The 17089-nt window shown below is 42.4% G+C and overlaps 2 protein-coding genes across 3 annotated transcripts; one reads left to right on the top strand and one right to left on the bottom strand.

The window, feature by feature from the left end:
• The first annotated feature begins 9076 nt into the window (after positions 1 to 9076).
• Positions 9077 to 10220, top strand: LOC133906550 (TLC domain-containing protein At5g14285-like). The gene has a single exon (XM_062348494.1). The coding sequence runs from the start codon at positions 9331 to 9333 to the stop codon at positions 10105 to 10107; it is 777 nt and encodes a 258-aa protein (XP_062204478.1). The 5' UTR covers positions 9077 to 9330; the 3' UTR covers positions 10108 to 10220.
• Positions 10221 to 10236: 16 nt separating this feature from the next.
• Positions 10237 to 16424, bottom strand: LOC133906549 (uncharacterized). 2 transcript variants are annotated; one of them, XR_009907808.1, is made up of 17 exons: positions 16106 to 16424; positions 15942 to 16017; positions 15009 to 15140; positions 14524 to 14893; positions 14357 to 14452; positions 14183 to 14262; positions 14025 to 14100; positions 13781 to 13954; positions 13337 to 13441; positions 13154 to 13249; positions 12978 to 13070; positions 12667 to 12708; positions 12536 to 12577; positions 11916 to 12046; positions 11702 to 11828; positions 11213 to 11509; positions 10237 to 10711 (listed from the first exon to the last, which is right to left on the bottom strand). XR_009907808.1 is itself a non-coding variant. In XM_062348493.1 (16 exons), the coding sequence occupies exons 1-16, from the start codon at positions 16194 to 16196 to the stop codon at positions 11357 to 11359; spliced, it is 1884 nt and encodes a 627-aa protein (XP_062204477.1). In that variant the 5' UTR covers positions 16197 to 16424; the 3' UTR covers positions 11055 to 11356. The 2 variants fall into 2 exon arrangements, 1 of the variants encoding a protein (XP_062204477.1); XM_062348493.1 differs by lacking the exon at positions 10237 to 10711 and having other exon boundaries at positions 11055 to 11509.
• Between the last annotated feature and the right edge of the window lie 665 nt (positions 16425 to 17089).

The raw sequence follows: 17089 nt of genomic DNA, 5'->3' as shown, positions 1-17089 counted from the left end.
CTTTTAGCACTTTGATGGCTTAGATATCTTCTCGAGTGTCTATGAGCTTTCCTAGACTCTAGCACACTCAAATGGCCGAATGGGAGGTATTTATAGCCTCAAACATGCGAACTAGTTGTTGCTCCAACGGTCAAAAAAGACTATGAACACCGGATGATCCGTCATCAACAGTAGTACAGATACCAGACCATTCGGCGTGTACAACAGAAAAAACTAGTCGTTAACTAGCCGTTGAAACTCCACTCAAACTCATTGTGAAGACCGGATTTTTTTGTGTAACTTTGAACTTCATCACTGGACTATCCAGTGTGTAAACTTGAGCCGACCAAGCCACTTCTCACTGTGCATTTATTCGGCATGTAGATTCTCTTATCACCGGACTATCCGTTGTGTACAACCACACTAGACAAGCCATTGCAACATCTTCTGGAAAATGCTCCAGTGTGCTTATCACTTCAACGCTGGACCATTCGGTGTATTCTTCAATTTTCTCTTCTGAGCTAAAAGCACTATTGTGTGTACATTTTATTGAGCATTGGATTATCCAGTGAGTACAATCTTTTCTGAACTCGTCCAATTCAAACTTTCTTGAATTTCACTTCAGTAGCTTCTTCATGTATTACATTCAGAGACCTACTAAAGCATATACTTGACAAACATGTTAGTCTCATTCACTATATCATCATTAATCACCAAAATCACATACATACGCTAAAAGAGTCATGTTCTCTATAGTGCAATCAGACTACAATACTCGACACTAGGTTGAACCTCAGGATGTTGAAACTTCATAACCAAGTGCCCATATTGATGAATTGATTGTTGATCTTCATAAGACCAGACAAAAATGGGAATCTCAAGGTTGCTTTTCTACTTAAGTAAGTGCCTTACTCCATAGGTATTTTTTTAAACAGTTTTTGCCACACCCCGTCCTCATTTAAGAGCTTGAACAAACATTTGCTATGTAAACACTTGTTTTTTTTTTATTTTTAGGTCATGAATACCTAGGCTCCCTTGATCCTTGTGGCGACATAGAATGTTCCATTTAGCTAAGTCTATACTTTCTTTTAAGATTGTCACTTTGGTAGAAAAATCTAAACCTAAAGTAATCCATTCTTTTGAGCATACCTCTTGGTATCTCGAAGAGAGAAAGGAAAACATCGGTGGGCTACTCAACAATGAATTAATAAGGACAAGTCTGCCCCCAACGGACAAGTCCTTGCCTTTCTAGATATTTAGCTTTTTTTGTCAAACATTTCCTCAACCTTTAGAATAATATTTCTCAATTTCCTATGATGCATCGGGATATTGAGGTATCTAAATGGATAGTCTCCAATCTCGCAACCAAAAAGTTAGAGTGTATTGTGTTTCTATCTCCTTGGCTTGCCCATAACATAATAGTTCGCTTTTATGGAAGTTTATTTTAAGACCAGACAATTGTTAAAAAGTACATAGCATGAGCCTCATGTTCTTATCATTTTCAATATCATGTTCCATAAATAGGATCTTGTCATCTGCGTATTGCAAGATGGATAAACCATCATCAACCAAGTATGGTACTATCCCTCCGATTTGACCATCCTCTTTAGTTCTAGATACCAGAATGACTAACATATCTAAAACAATATTAAAAAGGATGGGAGATTGAGGATTGCCTTGTCTAAGACCTCTTTTGGTTTAGAAATAGTGGCTAATGTTATCATTCACATTGATGACAACACTCCCACCAATGACAAAATTATCTATCCAAGATCATCATTTCAGAGAGAAGCCTTTCATTCTCAAAGTTTGTTGTAAAAATGGCAATTTCACCTCATCATAGGCCTTTTAAAAGTCTAACATCAAAATAATTCCATCCATATTCTTCCTATGCATCTCATATATTGTTTCACATAAAATGTTTATATTATCATTATGAATCGGCCTGACATGAAGGATGTATATGTTGGTCTTATATCTTTTCCAGATGTTGCAGCAATTCTATTAGTATCAACTTTTTGAAGATCTTAAAGGTCACATTAAGTAAGTAGATTGGCCCATACTATTGGTTTTTTTGGCATCTGCCACATTGGGTAACAGTGTGATATTTCCAAAATTAATACAATATAGAGGCAAATTACCCTTGTAGAATTCATGAAAAGCAACATTAAATCACTCTTAATGATATTCCAAAAGACTTGGTAGAACTCTGTCGGAAATCCATCCAAACCTAGATATTTATTAGTCACCATTTGAAATATTGCCTCTCTCACTTCGTTTCCTGTGAATGCCGCTATGAGGAGTTCATTCTCTACCTCCAAAACTCGATGGATGTCCTCCCGTCGAGACTCCATCATTGAAAAATGGTTCTCTTCTGTAGGTCCAAAATGACCTATATAATAGCTAGTTATATATTGTTTTAGTTGTGTGTCATCAACTATTAGTCTTTTGTCTTGCTCTAAAGGAATATAAGTTGATTCCTATGTTTTTCATTGACAACCAATTTGTAATACTTAGTATTGCTATCTACTTAGAGCAAATATATCACTTAGATGCGATGGTAATATTTTATTTCCTCCTCACACACCAGATATATTAATATATCATTTAAGCCATGTTTAAGGGTAATCTCCTCCAACAATAGCTATGTAGTTTCTGTTTGTTTGTTTTTTACGTCATTCATCGATCTTCTCAAAAGTTCTTATTTTCTTTCTTATATGCTCCTCTAGTGTGTTTAGCCCAACCCCTTAGGAATTGTCTAAGTCTTCTGATCTTAAACTACCACCGGTGCAAAGGTGTATTCCCCCCCCCCCCCCCCCCTTTTTCTTTATGCCATGTTTCAACCACCATATCATAGAAACCATCCCTAGTTAACCATGCAAGCTAAAACTTGAAGGTTGGATGGTTTCTAGGATGAAATGCTAATCTGCTATTTAGCAACTGAGGTGCGTGATTAGAAAGCTCGGATCTCTCTAGAGCATTCACATCAACCAATGGAAACTTATGTTTCCATTCTGTAGACATTAGAATTCTATCTTGTTTCTCATAGGTCAGGTTTTCTAAATTATTGGCCTATGCATATTGTCTACCGGATAATTCTATCTCTCACAAGTCTAAGCTGTCAATGACCGCATTAAACAAGAAAGGTCATTTAGGGTCAAAATTCGTTGTTCTTCTCTTCCGGTTGCCTAATTATATTGAAATCCCTCTTATCAATATAGGTAGGTATTCCTTGCGACATGCATGCACCATTTTCGTCAAAAAAATCTCTTTACACTAAGGTTGTGTTGCGCCATACACGGCCACTAATACCTATTGGAATCCATCTTCTTTGTTCCTATCCTGGAACTTCACATAAAAATCCGCATCCTCAATAGAGCTAATGCCAAACATAGCCATATTGGCATGTGAAGAGCTTTACAATGCCACGGAAAATTTCTCCCACCATATAAAATGTGTTAGGAACGCTTGTGAAAAATCATCGCGTCCTATTTCAATAATGGTTATAAAATCCAGTATAACACTATCATTTATTAGGTCTAATTCCCCTTCTAATAAACATAAAGGCAAGCCCTAGGATCAAACACTCATCATTAGAACATATCGGAGGTCAGAGATGCCATTAGGTCTTGACGTGATCGGAGTGGAGACACCAGCGAAGGTGTTCTGTTGATGGAGATCATTGTATTTGCTGATGAAGAGGTCGCAATGGTATGTCTCTTGGATATGCAGTGGTAGAGCATAAATCCGCTTCTCCTTGAGATTAATTTTCCTAGGCTCCAGCTTCCCCTCAATCATGCAATCTATGGAGTGGCCACAGTTAGAGAAGTAAGTCTAATTATGCAATAATGGATAATTTCTTCCTTAATGAAATGCTCAATTCTGCCCCTCAAAATGTAGCATAAATGATAATGCCATAATTTCGAAGAAATCTTATTATTTGCACTTCTCTTTCTCTTATTATTGACATCACAGACAATCAGAAATACAGAAGATCCATTCAAAGGAAGCGTGTAAAATTTTGTCTTGTCTAACAGCAAGACGAATAATATCTTGATCAAACTTAAGAATGCGCTTATTGTTTTCAAAATTACAATGAAATCCATCATCATCCAACATAGAAGCTAAAATGAGATTCCTACTCATTGTAGGAACATGAAAAACATTATTAAGATGAAGAATTAAGTCGCTATCTAATACTAATGGAAGTGATCCGACGGTTTCAACTTCAACTTCCTTTCCGTTGGTGACTCAAAGACTTCGCCCCCCCCCCCCCCCTCTTAGGGTTCTCACGGTATGGAATCCCCTTTCTTGCGAGCCACTTCAGGAAAACAACACAGTCTTTCTGGTAGTGTCCTTTCTTATGGTAGAAGTGACATTCATCCCCACTTGAGGTTTCTTGAGTAGAAGAAGCAGAAGGAGCAGGTGCCTCAGGCGCCTTGTGCCCTGACTTGTCAGACTTAGGGAAGAAATGCAGGTTCTTCTTAGATTTATAGTCCCCTTGGAATTTTCTCTTGCTGGGGCTGGTAACATGATGCACATAATCTTTATTTTCAACCCTGAGCCTCTCCTCCTCTTGGACGCACATCGCGATCAAGTCGCTCATGTGCCACTTCTCCTTCTGAGTGTTGTAATTGATCTTAAATAGAGTAAACTCAGTAGGTAGAGAGGTTGTAATGAAATAGATAAGAAAACCCTCAGAGATTTCCATATCCACGCCCTTGAGTTTGCTAGCCATATCAGTCATAATCATTATATCCTCTCTTATGTTGTCGGGCCCATCATACTAAGTATTTAAGAGCCTCTGAATGAGTGTACTAACATAAACCTTAGAGGTGTATTTGAATTGCTCTTCCACGAACGCGAAGTACTTCTTAGCAGTATTGAAGTTGAGGATTGCTCCCCTTATCCCAACTGAGATAGAGATCTTCATAATCATTAAGGATATGCGATTTGACCGCTCCCACTTTTCAATAATTGTATAATAAGTTTTCTTAAGTTTATCGTAATTCTCCATACCAATGGTGGGATCAGTGGGAGTGTCAACACTGAGTGCATAGTCCAAATCTAGAACACCAAGGACAACATTAATTTTTTTCTTTCCAAGAGAGGAAATTGTTTCTCGTGAGCTACTCAATACCGTCAATTGTGGCAACAACAGTGGAAGCATTAACGGCCAAAGAAAAGATTTTGGGCCATGTTAGAAAATCATCATAAAATAATATTTGCACGATATTAACCCTACGTTGTTATAATTAATAACATTCAAAAATTCAATTCTGCATCACTATTAGGCAGAAAACAGAAAAGAATTTAATAAAAAAAAATAGCGCATGATTGCAAACAACGAACCATGGCCAAAATATAACATCAAAATTCTCCAAATAATTCCTATTAGTTCGAATTTATCCAAAGAAAAAAGTCATAAATTTTGGTACATCAAACGTAATTTATTTGGGCTATAATCATCAATAATTCGAATGCATAAATGAAAAAAATCCACTGGAAATTCATTTAAAATATAGAAGCCCAACTAAAAACAGAGAGCAACCCAGCCTTAATGCTGGCGGCCCAAAAATTTGGCACCCAGCCCATATGCCTTTCACGCGTGCATGCACACGGGGGTCAGCAGTGTCACAGTAAGCCCATTCATACCCGTGCGCGCACCGACCCACAACGACCGATGAAGCCCAAACAACCCCGCCGCCCACAGTCCATAAAACATGAAGCCAGCCCGGTCTCCCTCCACGCCAGCCTGCCATTGTGCTCTCATGATCTACCCATTCAAACTTGATCGGATGGCACACCGGACAAATCAGAACAAAACCCGCCAATCTCCCGAACCTTAACCCTAAACATCATTCCCGTCCATCTCCTTTGAGAAAATTGTGGCGGTCGAAGCTGAGAGAACTCAGGTGGCATAGTGCCACCGACCTAATAGAGAGGGAGAAGCGAAGAGGAAGCAAGAGAAACACAACTATGGACCTTCTCGTGCAGGGCACGCTTGCAGCCAAAGTTGCACATAGTGTTGTCGAGAGGATCCATGGTTGTGCATCGGTGGTAGAGCACGCATGGCAAGAGGAAGATACACAGTGACGAACACATGGGAGGAAGACGACCCGAGGCGGTGCATGCGAAGCAAAGAGATCTCGTGCGTGGCTGATGCATAGCGAAAGCCAGGAGGACCCGACCACCGGTAAGCGAACATGGCGGCCCCGACGACAAGAAAAAATAAGTAAATCTATCATCTTTTAGTTCTAGGGTTTGGATTCCATGAAAAAGGGGATTAGGGTTTGGGGATTTTGGGGAAATTTTGGCATTTTGTCTTGGATTAGGGCAAAAGGGGTCTAGGGTTTCATAACATGGGGAATTTCTCTAGGATTCCAAAAGAGTTTTGCTTTATCTGCTCCTTCTCTATGCTGCCAAGCCTAATCAAACAACCCAAGCATGAAAAAGAGTCATAAGATATGAATAGAGACTAATTCCCTCGATTCCGAAGACAAATTGATTATCCAAGCCCAACATTGACCCGCACCGAGCCAATTCAGCATGAAAATACACGTAAAAATCTAATTTATGAACAAAATTGATCTAATCCAAAACTAATTAGGGTTAAACATGACTAATTGCATCTAATTTGCATTAATTAGGTCTATAATTTGGTCTTATCATAATTGCAGGTAGCAAAAATATAAGCATATGTGCATGAACGTGATATAATTATACTGATCTAAGCATAATAAGACTTGAACATGATTAATTCACTTAAACTAGACATTAATTTGCATCATCTGGCCATAATTCAACATGAACAAGCCTAATTGGGTTTGATTAGGGACTAGTATAGCTCTAATACCAAATATTAGGTCTAATTCCCCTTCTAATCAACATAAAGGCTAGCCCTAGGATCAAACATTCATCATTAGTGGAAGCGTGAACATACCGGAGGTCGGAGATGCAATTAGGTATTGATGTAATCAGAGTGGAGATGCCGACAAAGGTGTTTGTTGATGGACATTGTTGTATATGTTTATGAAAAGGTCGCCTGCTTGATGAGGTGCTCAGAGTAGATGTGTAGGTATAGGTGATATCGCTAGCGTGAAGATGCAATTGATGGCAATGGCGATGGCAGCGGTCTTCACCCCATAGCGACGTTCTTAGGATCGGTTAGGGTTTTTCATGGGGGGGGGGGGACTAAAGATCATGAATAGATCGATCGTGCTAGACTCCCTCGTTCTTTTTTATAGCATCGCACGGGCGAAGGCCGGGACTATGGTTCGCCACCGCTATCACGAAGCGGCAAAACATGTGGCTGGGTGGAGTCAAGGGAGACGCACTAGGGGCAGCCTCGGTGTCGCCATGAGCGGATCCAGCGGTCGTGTCAGTGTAGTACGGAGGAACCCCATGACGAGTTGCCATGGTGCCACCCTGGTTGGCGTCGAAGTCGGAGTCGGGCATCGTCGGGGTGCCGCTGCCAAAGGCTGATGCATCATTGCTGAAACAGTGCACCACCATAGCGGCAATGAGCCCTGGGTAGCTTGGCCTTATCGGGTGACAATTGTGGGTGTCAGGATGAGAGCTTCGAGTCAACATTGGCAGAGACATCCTCCTGTGATGGTGGCGGGTCGAATGTGCTCACGATAGAGTTGAAGGTGAATGGCGTGAAGCCGTGGGTGAGGCAGAAGTCGAGGGCGTGCGGAGGTGACCTCGGGTTGATGATGCTGCGTGCGTTGACTGTGGCTGGAGTGGTGTTGGGGCCGGCGCGATGCGTGTCGACCCAAGGACGACGAAGTGGGCGAGGACCACGACGACGACCACGACCATGGAGGAAGCAGTAGCCATGGTGATCGTGACCACGGCCCTATGGAGCGTGGTGGCAACGACAATCGCGGCCATGGGCGAAATGAAGACCATGGCGACTATAGTCTTGGCTCAGAACACAAAGGAGGACAGTCACCAAAGCCATGGGAGGTATGTGCAAATTCGCCATGGTGCTCACCTGAGATTGATGGAGGCTTTCATGCCTCTTGTTTTTCTTCTCTGTGATTACTCAATGCAGAGCGTGCTGATAATGTGTTTAGACTAGATTGAATGTAAATAGAGAGATACAAGAAATGGATTCAATAGTTGGTTTTCTCATTGATAGACGCGGGTATTTATACACCGTGAGTAGTTGTGTTTGTATCAGTTTGGGAGGCATCCCTCCTGAACGGATGTCTATTACCCAATGGGCATAGGCAACTGCAAGACGATCGGTGGCGTTGGTCACTTGGTTCGTAACAGTTATGTTGTAATCATGGAGTGTGGACGAACATCGTGAGCAATATTGTGCCTTTGATCAAGTGAGTAAACTATGTATTATGGTTGATTTATTTCGTGTTGGACGTTCTGTCCTGTTGTGGTCTGGCCTGTGATGCATGGCAGATGATAGAGACTGACGCATAGCCAGCCTTCATCTTCATTACTCTTTACTACATTCTTTATCTCTCTTTTTTCTGAAAAGTCTGCTTCTGGACCCTAAACTATGTCCTGACTCTTGAGTTTATTTTCAAACCCTCAGCTATAGAACTATCCAAAAGACAACCTCCAAGTTATAAAACTGTGTCACTTTACCCCCTTACCAATCCAGGGTGGTATTGGGCTGACATGGGCATGACATGGCATTCTAGTAGGATATAATGCGGCCCATCGACATATCGACCGTTTCACGCATCAAAAATATCACTAAGAACATTTCGTACGAAAAGCATAGTCAATGCAACATCTTTTTTCCTCGGTGGATTTCTTGCTGCATAACCGCTGTGAGGTAGCTTGCATCGGCCAAAGCGAATGCTCAGTTGGTAAGCTTAAGCGGAGCGAACCAACGAGACGGGGGTTGGATCCTCAGCTCTCGCAACTTTGCCGGTTATGTTTTAATTGGAAGCGGTCTTTATATAATCTCTAATAAAAATCAGGACAGTGACAAAAATTAAAGTTTTTTTTAAAAAAATAGCTTGCATCGCTGTCAGAATACGCAGGAGTTAGCAACAAGAATATGCTTTATTTCTGAACCTGAAACTCTGGCCAGGTCAGAAAGCGAGATCTCATCACCTCACAGCCAACCCCACCACAGCGTCATCACTGCCGCAAAGGAGCCCTTCTACCCCGCAAGACGACCAACACACGCACGCGCACCAGCATCGCAAGCGTGCGCGCCACGGCCACGGCCTTTCAATCCCTGCAAGGCTGAAAGCAGCACTGGCCCCTTCTTTCAGGAATGCGATCGATGGGGTTGTAGCCAGTGTGGTCTCGTGGGTCGTCGTCTTCCTCGAGCCAGCAGACTAGCGGAGCGCGCGCGTTCGATCTGTTCCAATGGAGGTGCACGGCGCCACGCCGCGCGTGGGCTCGGAGTCCATGTTCCTGCCGTTCCTGGCGATGTTCGCGTCCATCTACCTCGTCGGCTACTTCATCGTCTTCCGCAGCTGGGGCGCGCAGCGCCGGCCCGAGGCCGCCAGCTGCTTCACCTCGCTCTTCCACGGCACGCCCGCGGCCCTGCTCGCCCTCCGTGCCGTGCTGTCCCGCGCGCACCCTGGTGACATCGCGCTCCTCGGGGCGCCCAACACGGCTGTCGAGGACCTGGTCCTGGACTTCAGCACGGCCTACTTCGCCGTCGACCTCGCGCACTACCTCCTCTTCCTGCCCGGGGAGATGCTCTTCGTCGCGCACCACCTCGCCACGCTCTACGTCCTCGCCACCTGCCGCCACGCCGCGCTCCGCAGCGCGCACGCGCTGCTAGCGCTGGTGGTGCTCGCCGAGGCCACCAGCGCCGCGCAGAACGTGTGGACGCTCGCCGGCATGCGGCGGCACGACTCGCCCGCTGCCGCCAGGGTGTATCTCAAGCTGTCGCTGCCGTTCTACGTGGCGTACACGGCCGCGAGGGCCGTCCTCGCGCCGGCGTGGTTCGTGAGGATGGTGAGGTTCTACGCCTCTGAGGATGGTGGCGACGTGCCGGCGTGGGCGTGGGTGTCGTGGACGGTGGTGATCGGCGCCGGGATAGCGCTCAGCGTGCTGTGGGTGGGCAACCTGTGGGTGGCATACTTCAGTGAGAGGAAGCAGAGCAGGCTGCTGGAGAGCAAAAAGGAGCAGTGATCAATTCTGCAGCTACTGAGTTCATTCATTTCACTGCAGCTATTGAGTGGATCTTGTTATTGTGTATGTTATGAAGTTGATGCATAGAGATATATCTTATGATCTTTGAATGAGGTGATGGAATTCGATCAAGGGTCTATTTGGAACGCATAAATTTCAGAAGGAACGGCTCAATCAGAGCACTGATTTCAAGTTTACGAGCATATGAATTGGTGGTCCTGTAGGGTTTCATACCTAACTCCGCCTAAGCATCCACTACAAGGCAACTTTTTGCCTAACAGGTAATGCCAATAAAAGCCGTGTCTCACAACATAATCCTTATCCGCTGCAAACATGGAAGCCAATATGTTTGCAAAGTTGTCTGCATATGACGAAAGCCACAATATGACCTTTTCCTGAGACCAGAAATGTGACGGCTAGAAGACAAGCCAAAAAAACTGGCAAAAAAAGTGGGTCCAGACTCCAGAGAACATGTGACATTGGTGGACGCGACGCTGGATCCACATTTCGTCACGCACCAACACTCTTTATAGATAAATGAAGAGGTCATTCTCAGATCAAACAAGGCAGCGTCACACAAAGAGTAATGCACCTAGAAGCATCCCTACAAAAACGCCAAAAGACGCTTCAAAAGAGCCTTTCAATCCATGAAATGTGCATGACATGGTACTACAGTAGGTGGTACTTATGTTAACTAATAATCATTCCAGACCTACCGTTCCATAATATAGGTATAAACAGCCTTTTGACTTTATCTATAAGGATTCAAGAAGCCCTAAATTTAAGGACGAAAGATAGGTCTATGGCTATGCTATCAGTATATTGATTTCTTCCGGAGGTTCAGTACGGGTACCATTAAGTATGAACCCATAAGAATGCTGAACCAAATTTAGCATAACAATAGAATAGATTAACTAGTTCCTGATATATAATAGGACGGAAACCGGAGAGACAATCAGATCAGTTGTTAGTTGAAAATAAAATCAACCTTCTAGTCCAGTACTTGATTACAAGGGAAATGCTGCCACATGCTAAGAAAAATTTAGCATAACAGAAACTGAGTTGGCTTTCCTTGCTCAATTTACATGTCATCAAGAAAGCTTACCACAAAAGATATCTGAAAAGCTCAATCCTTCCTTTTTGGGTGGCTAGTGGTGTGGTACACAAGAGCAGAAGCCTCTGGTTAATTGTCAACAGCGGATGAATCACAGGGTCTTCTAATGTTAGGTGATACGCTGCGGCAGTAAAACTATATGCGGATAATGGAGGCATTCGTCTTGTCGGTGTTCTCATTGTAGTAAAGCTCCACAAACGTGCCTCCACCGATACCCTTTGCCAACCTCCCGGGATTCACACAAATAAACCGTTTCTGGTCTTCACTACCTTCGTCAAGGGGAAGCACCTGCACACAATATATGCTCAGAATCATTTCGTTTGCAAGGAAAAGGAAATAGCTTATAAATAACAGGAATACGGAAGTTTTGAACAATCAAGAAGTCGCACAATAAGCTCCCAGATGGTCAGAACTCAAATCCATGCTTATTAATTCAATTTTTTTAATCGAATGTACTGCCTGTCATAAATTCGTAATAACCTTCACAAATGGAGCAAGATCGGAAGGAAGCAGGAGAACATCCGGAGCTGATGAGATATCCAGTGCTTCCTTAGCAAGTGAGAAGTCCAATGGCACACCAGCAGCAGGAGGATATAGAGGATAGTAGCTGTAGGAAAAGCGCTACATCAGAACTCAGAAACTGCAAACATAATCTGTCCCCTGTGATACAGCCGCATAATACGTATGGAATCACCTCTGTTGCTTCAATATGTGTGTTGCGAGCCTCCCAATCCTGTCGCTAGGCTTTCCGCCAGGTGGCTTGCGAGAAATTTCCTCGCCACTGAGCTGTTTCAGGATGTCCACTGTACAACAGCCAAAATGTATCTGGAACAAGAAAAAGAAACAGTTCTGGAGAAGATTACACTTAAGCCAAGAATATTTTTTTTTAATAAATAACATCATATGAGATGAATTCTATTCATCCATTATATGCATGAGATTATTAAGCAAGCCCCATCTTCCAATAAGTTCCCAAATTTGACATATACCTAGTGGGCAAACACAGGAATATTGTTGCAGCATTCAGGCCTACGAATCCCAAAGCATTAAATGGACTCTTCCAGACAATATAACAATGAGGTATAAAATGCAAGAAATGAGGAAAGTCTTAAGAACAGAATAAGGAGACAAATTTTCTTTAAGTTAAATGACCATGTTTCAAAACTAAATTAATTCATAGCAGAATAGCAGCAATAATTTTACTGAAATACAGGTATCACTATTAGATATGAGTACAATGACAACTGTATATACATTGCATCGTCCAACCATTACATGTCCACATAATCCATTTCATCCATTTATGTAGCATACCTCGTTAGAACTGAATAGACTTGGATTTGCCAGACAAGTAATCTGCATAATGTATGCAAACCATTTAAAAAAGGGATATAATTATCAAATATTTTGCAAGAAATGAATGATCCTACAGAGTAATTTATTACCTGGTGTGTGGCATCTTCTGGCAAATTCAAGTCAAATGCAGGCTGCAGATAGCAACAGTAGATATATCATTAGAGATGCATGTGCTGACAACATTAAAAGAAGGCTCAAACAACAATCACAATGAGGTTACACATACTATCAGACTACCAGAGCTAGGTTCCAAGGTTCACAATTGTAGAAAACATGAATAAAAAACTCTCAGGAAAATTTATTAATATAGCTATGCAGACAGCAGATGATATGTAATGATACAGCACCCTGTTTATAATTGTTAAATTAGATGTGCATTTTGATGAGGAAAAATACACACCTGAGGGAAAACAAAGTCATGGTGAGCATCACGCACGGATGGAATAAGAATAACACGAACAGTGTTTCCCAAATACTGGGTAAAGTCTTGAACCTGAACAAAAATATAAAACAGACATGTATTACTCACTTTTGCATTTGACAACTTGCCAGCATGAAATCTTCAGCATTACCTACCTTTCTCAGAATTTCAAAATGGAAAATATCATGAAAGCTCTGGTCAACAGTTCCCTTTTTTATGTCAGGATGATCAGAGTCAATAAAGGGTCCCATCTGCAGAAAAAGGAGTAACTGGTATGTAGTAACAGAAAATATCAAATATACATGAATTGTTTCATGGACAGGATTTAAAGGCCTCACCAGTATGAGCAGTTGAGGCAGCTTCCGACAGGCATACGAAAGAAGTTCTTGCAACGGCTCAAACAACAGATTATCGGTTGTTGTATAGGGACCTGCCGCGATGACCTATAAGAAAAACGAGGTATTCAAACATGAGAGAAATAACTGTGAAATTCCATGATCATCATGATCACAGCTATTTACATTAAATTACAATGGATTCCAATTACAGTTTGACCTACTCTCCTGTCAGTGAGCACATTCATGTTATAAAGTAGAAGCATACAGTTAATACTTAAATCTGGTAAAAGAAATATAAATTTGGGTGAAATGCTTCGTAGAGAAATACAAATATAAAAGAACAATGAACAGATACCAGTATAAGCTAGGATGTAATAATATCAATTATTAGTTAAACAAGTATGTTTGCTACAACTTTTTTCCAAAGATCGATCAGGAGCTAACCAATGACAGCACTCCTGATAGAGTGTCTGTGTCAGAATTTTGGTGGCTTTCACTGTCAACAGCTTGTTTCTTAGCACTAGGCAGTTGAGCATCCACAGAGATCGGTATGGAATCGATCAACTTTGATGCAACAAAACAGTGTCCACTAGGATTGTGGCCTTCAATACCCACCACCTGTTATTCAACTTTGCGTTAATTTAATACAGTACATAATGTGTATGGCATTAGAACAAGCTATGATTACCTGCCCAGGAAACAAAGAGAAGTGATCAAGATCCTTCAAGTCAAGGCGCACACGCTGTCCCCTGGAATGCACAACACTAGAGAAAGATGCTCCTTTAGTTAGCCTAAAGAAATAACAAAATGATGACCAAACATAGATCGCCCATGAAGCATACTTACCTGCCCTGTAACAAGATAGATTTTTCATTCAAACGACCTTCCCCATCACAGACCACCATGCCAACTGCAAACATTTTCTCCTGTAGAGGAAGAATAAACGGATATGCTATCCAGGACAGAGATGATGACGAGAAAAATAGTTAACTCAGCAAGATTTAGGTTCCTTGCTGTTACCTCTGAAGCAAGGGTAGCATCAGCAGGTTCTCCACAAAAGCCAGATGCAGAAAACAAGCTTGCCAACTTTCTTATCCGATCTTCCAAGTAATTAAACTGGAAAAGGAATACAGTCAAACGAGCAGTTGCAAATGAAAATTAAGAAAACAAATAAGCATTGCCCTTACTCTGTCTTCCATTCTGTCATACATGAACCTACAACCTGGTTCAGGCTGCGAGCGTTGAACTTGCAAGGAACATCTTTGGCTTGGTTGAATTCTTCTAATTACTTCATCTTCAGTGGTCCCAACCTCAAGTTTATTTGGCACACTAGCCACATTATCAGCATGCAGAATGTACTGTTGAGTAAATTTATTTACCCGTGTCGCGAAAGGGGTAATACGATCACCATTTGTTTTGGCCATTCTGCTGGATGATGGTTTATCGGTTGCTAGAGGGGTTAACACAGAGTTAGATGACTCTCCATGTGGCTTTTCCTGTTTAGTGCCTGGTGTGTCTAGGAATCCCTCTTCATCTGTGTGTGTACTGCTCAAGAGCCTGCAACAGTTACTTCTGCTTTATATTTTTCCTTGACAATGAAATAAGTAAAACAAGAGGTGCTTCTTTGACAAGTAAAAGAAATGCACACAGGTAAATGTGGGATGGAACTAACATGTCAACATCGTTACTGGAGTAAATGTGAAGGTTCGCCTCTTCTTTTATGAGCCTGTCTTTTACTTCATTTTGCAGATGTGAAAGAAAACCATCCAGATACGAGCTTTCAAGCTTTAGGCCATCCAATTGCCTGCATAAATTGGTACTTTCAGTTTCCTTAGCTGCTCGATGTAAGGAACAAAAGGAAAGGTTGCTTTACAGTGCTATTATTTGTAAAAGACTAACATATATGATTTACTAGTTAAAGTTCCGCAAATCAAACAGTAAAAATACAGGATCTGGTATCGTAATTATTGGGGAAGCTCTTAATGCATTAGGCCAGTGTTCAACATCAGCTACAAGATTCTGTTCATTTTCATTACCTAAACATGGATGGGATTTAATGTCTCAACAGGAATTCCAGCAAAGTTGATCATAAGTAATGTCAATTGATATAGAGGTCGTTTATGCTCCAGCCAATAAAATAAACAGTGAACCAAGATGACTATAAAAAATGTCCTGAAAGTTAGTGGCAGTAGCATTACCTGATATTGAATCAGTAAATGCTGAAAGCTAGTCAAATGGACAGATTAGGTTCAGGCTTACAAAAATTACAGTTAAGTACTTCATGTTTTTTTCCTGTAATAATTCAGATGACAAAGGTATCTATGCATTACCAATTGGCATGTCATGAAGGTTCTTCAAATCTTTAATTGAACATAGTTGCATTTTATCCAAATTAATCGACAAGGTGGCACAGATAAAATACTTAGTTTAGCAGCAAAAGAATTCATTTTTAGCAGTTTATCTACCAGATATCACAAGAGATACTGATTTTTCCCCTATCTCAGTACTCCAACGACCTATGGACCATGGTCTCCAAGACTGACTTAATTCTAGCTACAAAAGATGCTATAATTAGTCGTATCATTCTAATCCGGTATGAGCAGACCTATTGAGGTAGTAGACCTCCCAGTTGGAGACGAGGTCCGCCGGGCTCATCTTGTAGTTGATGCAGTAGGTCAGCACTGCAAGCAAAACCACACTCACATGAACTAACAGCAACACCGACGAACCGGAGAAAGATAAGGACAGGAAAGGGGGGCGCGTGCTTACGTGTGGCGAGGATCTGGGCGGCGTCCGCGGGGCTGGCGCCGCCGAGGGAGAAGCCGCTGCGCTCGAGCTCCGCACGGATCTCCTCCTCCATCGCCGCCGCTCGCTCGTTCGCTAGGCAGTCGGGGGCAGTCGGGGGGTGGGGGCGGCGATTCAGCGGGATGGGGATCGGAGGAGAAAGGCGAGGGATTTGGGAGCAGATCGAGGAGAGGTGGCGGGAAGTGGGCGAACGAAATGGCGGGAAAGATTTTGCCGGTGGGGTGGGAGCTGAGCAAACCCTAGCTGGACGACAGGGTGGTCTTGGTCGTTTCTTGTTTGGGCCCTGTGGACTTGAGTAAACCGGGCCTGGGACGGCCCCATGAAAGCCTAGGTTTAGTAATTATATTTTTAAATTAAAAAATTATAAATATATGCGTTTATTTTGAAAATTTACAGATATAGACTGCAAGTTTAAAAATAAAAAATGTTATGTTCTAACGCTCTCAAAATTCAAAACATTATACACATCATACCTTATGGTGTATAGTACTGGAGATCTCCTGAAGATTATTGGAGAGAAGGCAGAGGTCAGAGACACCCTAGAGCGGCATATGCTGATCGGCACATGTATCTTGCCGATCGACAAGGATGTCTTCCTCGGGTGGCAACAGCTGCCCTACGCACCAAACATCGCCCTCTCTGATCTGACCTTAGTTGCGGCATATCTTCTATCGAAAGTCCAACCCTTCTGTTGTTGGAACACTCTTCATATTTATAGGCAACTAGGGAGAAGACTTAATAGTGAAGGAATCTCCTATTGACTGGGTGACGAGGAAACTTCCCATATATGCTTATGGATGAATTTCTTCCTTCAGGACTAGGGCTAGAAATGAGCCGAGTCGAGCCAAGCTCCACTCGTCTCACACGAGCTCGCATTTAGGTGAGTTGAGCCAGGCTCAGCTCGACTAGTTAACCGAGCTGGAAAACAGGCTCGTAGTTGGCTCGAGC

The sequence above is a fragment of the Phragmites australis genome, chromosome 23 (assembly GCF_958298935.1).
Source record: "Phragmites australis chromosome 23, lpPhrAust1.1, whole genome shotgun sequence".
NCBI classification, from domain to species: Eukaryota; Viridiplantae; Streptophyta; class Magnoliopsida; order Poales; family Poaceae; genus Phragmites; species Phragmites australis.
This window is presented reverse-complemented; position numbering and strand designations above follow the sequence as displayed.

Excerpts from the sequence above, each read along its gene's own strand:
- LOC133906550 (XM_062348494.1), top strand. The coding sequence starts at position 9,331 with ATGGAGGTGCACGGCGCCACGCCGCGCGTGGGCTCGGAGTCCATGTTC.
- LOC133906549 (XM_062348493.1), bottom strand. The coding sequence starts at position 16,196 with ATGGAGGAGGAGATCCGTGCGGAGCTCGAGCGCAGCGGCTTCTCCCTC. Across the intron at positions 14,453-14,523 it reads ATGACAGAATGGAAGACAGA|TTTAATTACTTGGAAGATCG; the intron begins GTAAGGGCAATG and ends TTCCTTTTCCAG. Across the intron at positions 11,829-11,915 it reads CACATATTGAAGCAACAGAG|CTACTATCCTCTATATCCTC; the intron begins GTGATTCCATAC and ends CTTTTCCTACAG.